Here is a 12167-nt window from a genome sequence, read left to right on the forward strand (position 1 = left end):
GTTAATTATAAACAATAAAGGTCTCTTGTCATGTATAAACATTCTCAATTTCTTTGCAAAACGAAAATGCAGCAGCTGCATAATACTCTGGTTAAAGCGGAGAGTGCAGGAAGAGTCTATACCGGTTTCGGAGATCTTTTTCCCCTCATCAGTAAACCCATATCCTCTTCTCTCCGCTCTAACCATTTACCACAGCTTAGGGCCTTCCCGAATTGCAAAGAAAGAAATGTCACGGATGAACTAGGGCCATCTACCGGAAAACAAACTAAGTTATCAATCGAAGCAGAGCAGAAAACGACAATAAATATCGCCTCCGTACCACCAGATTGACAACAGGTGGAATACTTTCTTTGGTTACACCTCCTGAGACTTTTACAATTTATAAGTCATACAGGTGCCGAGAAAATTAAGATGAGAGAATTTTAAATAATTCACAACTCATCTACTCAGCATGGTAAAGCTCCAACAAGAAAGATTCCTTAATACTCAAAAGAGTAAATGAATTAAAAATGTATAAACATTCTCAATTTCTTTGCAAAACGAAAATGCAGCAGCTGCATAATACTCTGGTTAAAGCGGAGAGTGCAGGAAGAGTCTATACCGGTTTCGGTCATCTTTTTCCCCTCATCAGTAAACCCATATCCTCTTCTCTCCGCTCTAACCATTTACCACAGCTTAGGGCCTTCCCGAATTGCAAAGAAAGAAATGTCACGGATGAACTAGGTTTAGTTTGTCTCTTGTCATATTTCTGAAAAGTTGATAGTTTTCGAGTTATAAGCGATTTAAAATCTGAAAAATGCGAAAATATGCATTTGCGATGCTTAAAAACTCTAAAGTTTTAATAAAATGACAGATCTTTTTTATTTAAGATGACCCAAAAATTCTAAAAACATATTTTCGCCGGCAAAAAAGGTGATGTTTTGAATTTGTTAAAAAATAGATTAAACGATTTCTGTCCAAAAATTTCGCCCGGGCGCCCTTTTGATTTATTTATAGGGGATATTTTTTAACAAAAATCCACAAAGAAACCGAATCAGAACAGTCAGACACAGGCAGCATAAATCCGGACCCCGGAAGTGTCGTAGGTTTTCGAAACGGATCCTCAGGGAAACTAAGTGGTGACCCCTGATCTATAGCAGGTGCCTAGTCTATAAAATACTAAAATAATCCAAAAATAAACAGATTGGCTTAGTTACAAAGCTTTTATTTATATACAGCAAAATACAATTTTTAAACAGTTATCAATATTATTATTCTTTTATTTTTCAATAAAATAATAATTTCATATAACCTTGAATATGTACAATAATAATAATGATATAACGCAAGACTTTAGAAACAAATCAAAAATTTTATAATTATTTTTGCAAACGAAATAATAATCACTAAATTCTAATCAGATGGGGTCCATTAACCTGGTTACAAAGTTATTTGCCATTTCTAGTTATTATAATCAAATATTTGTCACCTCGGTGACCTATGTCTTTAGAAAATATTCTTTAAATACCGTAAGTTCTTTGATAGTGAAAAAAACAACTCTTAGATTATTATAAATAAGGAAAAAATGAAAAGCGGAATTGATATTCACTAACATCACACAAAGATGAAGTGGTTGGTTCTTCTTTCCGTCGTAACGTTAAGTACAGCTTTGCCAACTCTCCGCGGCAGACACCTTTCCATTGGTGATGATGGAACTGTAACTCTTATTGGATCTAACGGTTTCGAAATTGATATATTCAAAAGTGTTACTGACCCCAGCATCGTTGATGTCATCCTAAGAAGCCCACGTGGACCTACCAGGTCTTTTCAAATTGATGAGGTCAACAATATCAGAGAAGTTAGTGACCGTAATGTCTTCGGATATTCCAGATATCATGACTTCAACCAGGCTGATATCCTTGCCCAAATCTTCCGTCAGTACCAAGGTTCTATAGCGGAAAACCAATACTACAGTCTTCTAAACAGAATCCAATTGTTGGTCGAAGGAGGAGTTCTTAACGAAGCTATCTATGATGTTTTGAGGGAATGGAACCAGTACAATTTGCAAGATGTTAGGTAAGAAAAGATTATACATTACATTCGCTAACAAATTTTCTATTTACTCACTTAACCGTAGCTTTACACAGCATAATTTTGCTTGCCATTTTCCACAGTCCAATCGCCATTTCTTCTTGTAGTATATATCTTCTTCAGTGAAGTCTCTTTTTTTGCATTGCTCCTTTTATTTGTCCCTTCCACAGTAATCTAAGACGTCCTATTTTCCTGCTTCAATTTAGCATCCATATCAAAGTTCTTAGGTATCCTTGTCTCGTCCATTCGTCGGATATGTCGATACCAGAGAAATTTTCGCTTTTCTATATATGATCGTTTAGTGTCTCCTTCACATTCGTCAGTTCCCTAGTTCGTTCAAGTCTCACTTTATCCACTAGGGTTAATCCGCAGCTTCTTCTCCAAAATATCATTCCCATTGCATTTACTCTGATTTCCATTCTTTTATTTGTCACTCACGTCTCTGAAAAAAACACTGAGCAGCTTTCCATTATTGTCTTAAAGATCTGTTGTTTAGTTTTGCTTGTAATATAGTCGCTGCATGCAATCAAGTGTAATGGTCGGGTTATTGTTTTTACTTGTAACACATATTCCACTATAATAATTATTGATATCTTTTTTGTTTCTCTTTTTATCTATTAAGCGTCAGGAGCTCATTTTACATTCCTTCCGTATTTTTCCATCGAATAAGCATATGTGTTAAATATTTGTTTTAATCATTGTATTAAGGCCAAATGAGCGAGTCTTAGCAGTTCTGTTAGTATGTCTCCAGTGGCAAATGCTCTGCTTTTATTCATCCTTTTTACTTCGCATTTCTTACTTCTAGGTCTGGATCCCGCGTATGAAAAAAAAGTTGATTAATAGCAAGCTGAAAATTTGTTAATAGCTTAAGGGTGTCTAGTCGGACAAACTTTGATATATGAGAACACTGGAACAGGGGAAGTTTTAATTGTGGAACAGGTTAAAAATTTAGAACGGTCAGACCACGAAAACGGCACATGTATTTTGTCCGACAGAACAGACTTAAACTCTCCGAACAGAGATTAAACTCTCATGCAAAAATCAGACTGCTATTTATCACCAAAGGGGAGTTTTATTGAGTGGAACACGTAGAATATGTCAAATGACAGGAATTATGACAGGTGATAAATAGCAGTCTGATTTTTGCAAGAGAGTTTAATCTCTGTTCGGAGAGTTAAGTCTGTTCTGTCGGACAAAATAAATGTGCCGTTTTCGTGGTCTGACTGTTCCAAATTTTTAACCTGTTCCACAATTAAAACTGCTTCTGTTTCAGTGTTCCCATATATCAAAGTTTATCCGACTAGACACCCTTAAGCTATTAACAAATTTTCAGCTTGCTGTTAATCAACTTTTTTTTCATACGCGGGATCCAGACCTATTCGTTTTCAGATATATCTGCAACTTCCATTTGATGGTCTTCTATTTCGTAAGTTGAGAGAGTATTTATAGATATGTCTTTTCTTGTAATAATTCTGAGTAATATTTTACCCATTCGTACCCATCCATTTGTATTGGTTCTATCCTTACCCTTTTATGGGTATTCTGTCTCTTTGGCTTTTCCACTCTTTATTTCTTTTGTATTTCATATGTCTGCCTTATGTATTCTCTTCTGCCGTCTTGATCTCTTGTGGTCTGTCACTTTTGGTAAGCTTCCTCCTTTTCTTTTATTTGGTTTTCTATCTTTGCTGTTCCCCAATATGGTTTTTTGTTTTTAAAATTCATCTAGTCACAAGTACCAGGGCATGAAGATAACTCAAGATGAAACACTAAATCCGTATAGAAAAGCCATATCCTTGATGAACGGCATTATGTGGGACCAATAGTCGGAGAGATAGAAGCGGATTTTGTGCGTGATAAGTAATATGGAAAAACTATACGGGGATATGTTGAATTAGTTGTGTACATGACTTTCACCAACGACCGAAAACCAGAGTTGGGGCCGAGGGTAGTTAGAAGGGGTCAAAGTCGCGGATTTTATTATTTTTTTTATGGCGCTCATAATCGAGATAGTGCACCAAAATTTGGAAATAAGTAGGTCATGACGTAACTAAGTAAAATATCCAGGGGTGGCACGCTGCGTGGCCGACAAAGGGGTGGGTCAGGGGTAAATACAAAAAATATAAGGGGATCTTTTGCGACGTTCGTGATTGAGAGAGTGCACAAAAATTTGGGAATAAGTAGACCATGACATAACTAGGTAAAATCCTCAGAGGCGGAAACCAGAGTTGGGCATGAGGGTAGTTATAAGGGGTCAACATCGCCGTTTTTATTATTTTTTTTGTGACGCTCATGATGAAGATAGTGCACCAAAATTTGGGAATAAGTAGGTCATGAGGTAACTAAGTACAATCTCCAGGGGTGGAACGCTGCGTGGCCGATAAAGGGCTGGGGGTAGGCGTGAATATTAAAAATATAAGGGGTTTTCTGCGACGTGCTAGATTGAGATAGTGCACCAAAATTTGGGAATAAGTAGATCATGACATTACTAAGTAAAATCCCCAGAGCCGGAAACCAGAGTTGGGGATGAGGGTAGTTATAAGGGGTCAAATTCGACGTTTTTATTATTTTTTTTTGTGACGCTCATGATCGAGAGAGTGCACCAAAATTTGTAAATAAGTAGGTCATGACGTAACTAAGTAAAATATCCAGGGGCGGTACGCTGCGTGGCCGACAAAGGGGAGGGGCAGGGGTGAATACAAAAAATATAAGGGGTTTTTTGCGACATTCGTGATTGAGAGAGTGCACCAAAATTTGGGAATAAGTAGACCATGACATAACTAGGTAAAATCTTCAGAGGCGGAAACCAGAGTTGGGCATGAGGGTAGTTATAAGGGGTCAAAATCACCGTTTTTATTATTTTTTTTTTGTGACGCTCATGATCAAGATAGTGCACCAAAATTTGGGAATAAGTAGACCATGACTTAGCTTAGTAAAATTCCCAGAGCCGGAAACCAGAGTTGGGGATGAGGGTAGTTTTAAGGGGTCAAAGTCGTAGTGTGTATTATTTTCTTTTGTGACCCGGCACAACCTTTGTCCCCCACGCAGCGTTCCGCCCCTGGAGATTTTACTTAGTAATGTCATGTCATATATTTTTATACTCACCCCTGCCTATCACCCCTTTGTACCCCAAACAGCGTTCCGCCCCTGAAGATTTTACTTAGTTACGTCATAACCTACTTACTCCCAAATTTTGGTGCACTATCTCCATCATGATCGCCAAAAAAAAAAATAATAAAAACCGCGACTTTTACCCCTTATACCTATTCTCGTCCGCCACTCTGGTTTTCGCCTCTGGGGATATTACTTAGCTATGTCATGGTCTACTTATTCCCAAATTTTGGTGCACTATCTCAATCACGAACGTCGCAAAAAACCCCTTACCTTTTTTTTATATTCACCCCTGCCCCACCCCTTTGTCGGCCACGCAGCGTTCCACTCCAGGAGATTTTACTTACTTACGTCATGACATACTTATTCCCAAATTTTGGCGCGCTATGTCGATCATGAGCGTTACAAAAAAAATAATGAATACCGGAACTTTGACCCCTTATAACTAACTACCTTCCTTCCCCACTCTGGTTTCCGGCTCTGGGGATTTTAATTATTTATGTCATGGTCTACTTATACCCAAATTTTGGTGCACTATCTCAATCAAAAACGTCGCAAAAAAACCCTTATACTTTTTATATTCACCCCTACCCTCACCCCTTTGTCGGCCACGCAGCGTTGAGCCCCTAGAGATTTTACTTATGTACGTCATGACCTACTTATTCCCAAATTTTGGTGAACTATCTCGATCATGAGCGTCATAAAAAAAAATAAAAACCGCGACTTTGACTCCTTATAACTACCCTCGGCCCCAACTCTGGTTTCCAGCCGTTGGTGAAAGTCATGTACACAACTAATTCAACATATCCCCGTATAGTTTTTCCATATTACTTATCACGCACAAAATCCGCTTCCAGCTCTTAGACTACAAGCAATATCTAAATCGAACAAACAGCTCATACAATACTATACTTAAAAGTGTAATCACATATGGCAGTGAAGTTCGGCATCTGAAACAAAGAGCGCAGAAAATATTACTAGTAACAGAAATGGACTTTTGAAGAAGAGCAGAAAGAAAATCAAGAAGAGATCGAATACCAAATAAAAGAATACGCGAAACGATGGGAGATAGATCAGATACCATAACTGATGACATAGAAGCAAAACAACTAATATGGTACGGCCATGTACAGAGAATACCAGATGGCAGGATCCCTAAACAGATTTTGGCGTGGGCACCACAAGGGAGATGGAAAAGAGAAGAAGCTGGAGGGAGGAAATTGAAAAAGAACTAGGGGGAAGAGAAATCTCTCTAGATCTATGAGGTTTGTTCCAACACAACAAGAAACCGTCTTGAAACGATAACTAAACTGCGCAGTAAACAAAATAACCCATGGAACGTATTATTTTGCTCACTGCTCGCAGTTTCGCGATCGTTTCATGGCGGTTTTCGTTGTGTTGGAACAAACCTATGGTTTAACAGAGAAGAATGTCGATTAGAAGTCAGAAGTCGTCGGAGAACGCTGTAAACCGATAGTAGTAGTATGTAGTCATTTTAACTTCCCATAGCTTCTTCTGCTGCTAGATGTATTTGGGATTTCATGTTATTTTCTAATCATTCTTCACTTGCTGTTCCTTGTATACTTCTTTTTTTGACGATAGTCTCGATTTATAAAGAAAAGAGTTCGATTCATCGTTTAGTTTATTACTAGGGTAATTTTTTGATTTTATGTTTTCACCCTCATTACATTTTCTTTGTATTAGAGCATTGTGATTGTTATTTCTTGTGTATGTTCTTGATCTCACCAATAATGTGGTGGTTTGATCCACAGGTCACTTCTATATATTCTCTAATTTCTTTGAACTTCCTCAATAAAATTCTGTCTAACAATTATTACATAGTCTATTATGGATTGTTTTTTTTTTAATTTTTGTTTAATTTTAGCGATATTGTCCCATCGCAACACAGAGAAAACATTTTACCCATTAACGAACAATGGTAAGTGCAATAGTTTCGATGATCGTGAATTATATTAAAACGAAATATCAGTAAGTAGTACATAGAATAAATAAGTACCAAAATGCTAATATGCAAAATATTTATATTGATTTAAACTCTAAAACTAATAGGTCTGGATCCCGCATATGAAAAAAAAGTTAATTAATAGCAAGCTGAAAATTTGTTAATAGCTTAAGGGTGTCTAGTCGGATAAACTTTGATATATGGGAACACTGGAACAGGGGCTGTTTTAATTGTGGAACAGTTTAAAAATTTGGAACGGTCAGACCACGAAAACGGCACATTTATTTTGTCCGACAGAATAGACTTAAACTCTCCGAACAGAGATTAAACTCTCATGCAAAAATCAGATTGCTATTTATCATCTGTCATAATTCCTGTCATTTGACATATTCTACATGTTCCACTCATTAAAACGCCCATTTGGTGATAAATAGCAGTCTGATTTTTGCATGAGAGTTTAATCTCTGTTCGAAGAGTTTAAGTCTGTTCTGTCGGACAAAATACATGTGCCGTTTTCGTGGTCTGACCGTTCCAAATTTTTAACCTGTTCCACAATTAAAACTGCTTCTGTTTCAGTGTTCCCATATATCAAAGTTTGTCCGACTAGACACCCTTAAGCTATTAACAAATTTTCAGCTTGCTATTAATCAACTTTTTTTTCATACGCGGGATCCAGACCTATAATCAAAATATAAAAAATAGTTAGAAAAAAGTTAGAAATGAAAAAAAGTTAGAAAAAATACAGATTGAAAAGCTAGAAAAACTATTAAAAAACACAGATTTACCTGAACAATATCATATCATGATATGATATGATATTGTTAATATTGTTCAGAATTGTTCAGAAATAAATCTAAGACATTCCTCTGTTGATAATGTCACAATTAAAAGAGAAAATTACAGACGCGACATAACAGAGGCGACAGTCTTTATTTTTAAGTGTTAATTTTTTCAGCAAAATATGTTTAATTTAAACATGCATATAAATACTCTGTGTTTTTTTAGGAACCTCGATAGAGAAACTCTAATCCAGCCTCTTCAATCCACTTTGGAAGAAATTAGAGAAAAACGCCAACTTCAACAAGAATTATTAAAATCTGGAAAGTATTTTGATCTAGAGGATGAAAACCTTGATCTTCTTTTAGGAGAAAAGTATAACACTGACAAAATTTTGAAACTTATTTACAAAGAACAAATTGGCCAGTTGCCAATAAATCCTTCAAATGTACTTTTGATGAGGCCAAATGGAGAAGACAAACCTTTAGATGTTAATTTCGTTGATAAATTCGTAAAAAATGAGGATTCAATTAATTTGAAAATCCAAGAGTTCATCGATAATAAAGATATCGCTTCACCATACCTGATTTTCAAACAAAGGCTTCTTAATATTGAAGTAGAAAAGTTCATTCAACAACTAGCATACCATCAAAATCTAATTAATCGACAAATTGAACAATATATCGGTCAATCCGAAGTGATTCCTAACGAATTGGTATATCAACAAAGATTAATCTTTAAACAAGCCTACCCATTGCTCCAAAAACTGACAGAAGACGTTTTGTTTATAAACCGCAAAATTATAGAACTTCGTGGAAAAGGAATATTGGCAGAAAGAGAATTTTTCGTACAGCAAAAAATAAATTCCCTGTTAAGTCAACAATTGATAAAATTATTGTTAGTTCAACAAATTCACTTGAAGCAACAAATACAATCATTAATACCAAAAGCTGATGCTGTTTCTAGAGATTTAGTTCTCTTCCAACAAGCTACCCAGGAACAATTGCAAGACACAATTCACTCTTTAATCAAGCAGCTTCTGTTGGAACAATCGTCATTCAAGGATTTAGTCGAAAAGTGCATTCAAGAAGGTACCGCAATACCCCAGGAATTTATTTCCCATTATTACATAATCCACAAAGAATTACTTCAATTAATCGCACAAGGAGATACCATTCCTAAAGCAATTTGGTACCAACAATATGTAATGCACCAACAAATTGTATTTTTTCTGAAACAAGCCAATCTTATGACCCAACCAATTTTCCCACTTCAACCTAAGAATCTGCTGCAACAACTCCCTTACTAAAGAAGTATTAAATGGTACTTCTTGTTTTATGTAAAAAAATTATAGTACTTATCAAGATATTTTAGAAGACCTTAATCTTAAACTTATTACAAGTTTTTAAGTTTTCGGTCAAGGTAGAAATTAATAAATTTTAATCTATTGTATTTTTAATAATTATTACATATCTGCTTTTTAGTATGTTTACCTCTTGAAATTTAACGATACTACTCAAATACAAATGGCTTTGTTATAGGATTAAGATAGATACGGTTTTCTAAAATATATTGATAGTTACTATAAAGTCTAGTATCTAACCTTATATTTATTAAATAAAGATTGTGTTTGACAATTATGTGTTTTTTATGTTTTTCTCCATTTGTATTAGTTAATATTTTGGGTTTTTAAAGCAAAAATGGAATAGTTAGTTATTTAAAATAAATATTAACGCGAAAGAAGAGAGATATGGGATCTTAAAAAAAATAATGAAAATAGATGCCTTCAAAGTAAGAACAAATAATGGAGAAGAACTCCGAAAAGTCTTAGTGTAGAAATATAGTGAAGCATCGTACTTCGCCAGGCACATCGCCACGCACCTTGCCAGACACCTCGCTATTTCATCGATTTTCATGAAAATTGGTGAGTAGTTAGATGTTACCACAAGGAACAAAGGTGACATGATGTCAACTTGCGCTTTAACCCTGGGGGTGGATGCCACCCCGTCTCGGAGGTGAAAATTATTTTAATAAAAATAATACCAAAAGTCGACAGAAGGACAAATTTTAAGCAAAACTTGTTGTATAAAGTTATTATTATAAAGCAATACAAAGAGTTATTAAAGATCAAAAATTTTATTTTTTCCTAAAAAAATGCATGTTTTAAAGCTCTTTTTCACGCATAACTCAAAATCTATAAGCTTTTCCAAAAAAGTTTTTATTACCAAAATTAAAGTAAATAAAATATCGAATACTGTCCTCACTTAAAGAACTAAACTAATGTTAATTCAAAGTGAGTTATGGGTACCTTTTGAATTTATATTGTTTTCGAAGAGTACTCAAATCCAAGTATTCAAGCTTAAATAACGAGAAAACGGTGCAATTTATAAAATATACCTTCTACATACTTGTCAAAGCACTTCAGAATACCTAGCGAATAAGCCCCAGAAGAAGTTAATAGCGTCAAAATTAAGCAATTTATGATGAAAATAAGAGAACCTTTTCGAATTTTTTAGGAAAAAGTGAAAAATTCAACATAATATACCATTTTCACAAAAATTAAAATTTAGAGTAATCTTTTATCCGACGCCCTGAAGGGTACTAATGATTATGAGAAAGAAGAAGAAGAAGAAGAAGAAGAAGAAGAAGAAGAAGAAGAAGAAGAAGAAGAGTAATCCTTACAAGTATTTCTTTATATTAGCATAAGTAATTATTTCGATAATTTTGACCGGTTTAGAATGTACATTTTTGAAAAAAGATGTAATTTAAAAAAATCAAAATTTTTAAAATTATCGTAATTCTCATATTCTTTTGATAACAACTCCAAAAATACTCAATATACGTAAAAAATGACACCTAATAAAATTTTATTTTTTTTCCGTATTAAATATTTCACTGTGGTTACTATTTCTGTAGGGTAAAAAATGACCGAGATAGAAACGTTTAAAGCTTAAATTTTGCTGCGAGAACCATGTAGCCGGGGCCATTTAACAATTTATTTTTAAAAAAGTAAGGGGTTTGAAAGATTATAATCAACGTGGTTTCAAAGCCCTTGGAATTAACTTTTAAATGGATTTTAAGTAAACCTGATATCATAAAAGTTAACGGAGTCATTTAAAAAAAAACAATAAAATTATTTGGAAAAAAATTTAACCGATAAATTTTGAAAAAATTTTGGAGCATAAATTTTAATGCTATCGACTCGTTCGGGTACTCATTTGATAGATATTTCTAAGTACTTTGAGAAATGTTTAATAAGTTTATGTTATAAAATGCATCATTTTCCCGTTATTTAAGCTTGAATACTTAGATTTGGGTACCCACCGAAAAAAATATATATTTAATTATCTATTACTCACTTTAAAATAACAATAAAAGATTTTGCTAGTAAGGAGTTTATTTCATTTTTTATTAGCTTCAATTTTGGTAATTACAACTTTTTTGTAAAAACTTACAGTTTTTGAGTTATTTGAGAAAAATCGGTTAAAAACATACATTTTTCTCATGAAAAATTAAAATCTTTGATCTTTAATAACTCGAAAAGTTTTGATTTATCTAAATAACTTTATATAATTAATTTTGCTTAGAATTTGTCCCTCTATCGAAATATTGGGGATATTATTAATAAAATATTTTCACCCCCGAGAAGGGGTTGCATCCACCCCCACGGTAAAAGCGCATGTTGGCACCATGTCACCTTTGTTTCTTGCGATATCCTCTAACCACTCACCAATTTTGGTGCAAATCGATGGAGATTCAACGAAATCGAAGGTATTAGTTCATATCCACGTTTAGTAACTGTACTAAATACATTATGTTCTACAAGATACTGGTCTAGTTGTACCATGCAGTGGCGACCACAATTTCACCCGTATTTGAATGGCAGAGTCCGGCACATTCCAATCTGCCGATCGGTGATGGGCAGACACCAGCAAGGCACGTATCAAGATCAAGCCACGTACCCTGCTAATAGTGCGCTCTGGATGAAATTAATTATGAAATAATGGACCAAGAGCTAGCAACGTCGGGAAAACAGTGATTTTAAGACACTTGGTTTTTTAATATATTATTCCCTATGCTTCCTTGAACACCTTACCGACCATCTGGCTACTGAGACAGGTTGCGTTCATTACTGCGCAGCGCACCTGTATAGGTAAATATATCGAATTTAAAATTATTTTAAGACGAAAAATTTTTTTGCCATTACTTTTTAAACATTATTAGAAATATGAATTATATTCGCCAGGCA

At 34.7% G+C, this 12167-nt stretch overlaps 1 protein-coding gene across 2 annotated transcripts; it reads left to right on the forward strand.

The window, feature by feature from the left end:
- The first annotated feature begins 1520 nt into the window (after positions 1–1520).
- Positions 1521–9555, forward strand: LOC114328793 (uncharacterized). Of its 2 annotated transcripts, XM_028277752.2 has the most exons (3): positions 1531–2055; positions 7064–7117; positions 8147–9555. In XM_028277752.2, exons 1-3 carry the CDS (start codon positions 1604–1606, stop codon positions 9225–9227), a joined length of 1587 nt encoding a protein of 528 aa, XP_028133553.2. In that variant the 5' UTR covers positions 1531–1603; the 3' UTR covers positions 9228–9555. The 2 variants fall into 2 exon arrangements, with proteins under 2 accessions (XP_028133554.2, XP_028133553.2); XM_028277753.2 differs by lacking the exon at positions 7064–7117 and having other exon boundaries at positions 1521–2055.
- Positions 9556–12167: the final 2612 nt, after the last annotated feature.

This window comes from Diabrotica virgifera, chromosome 3 (assembly GCF_917563875.1).
Source record: "Diabrotica virgifera virgifera chromosome 3, PGI_DIABVI_V3a".
NCBI lineage: Eukaryota > Metazoa > Arthropoda > Insecta > Coleoptera > Chrysomelidae > Diabrotica > Diabrotica virgifera.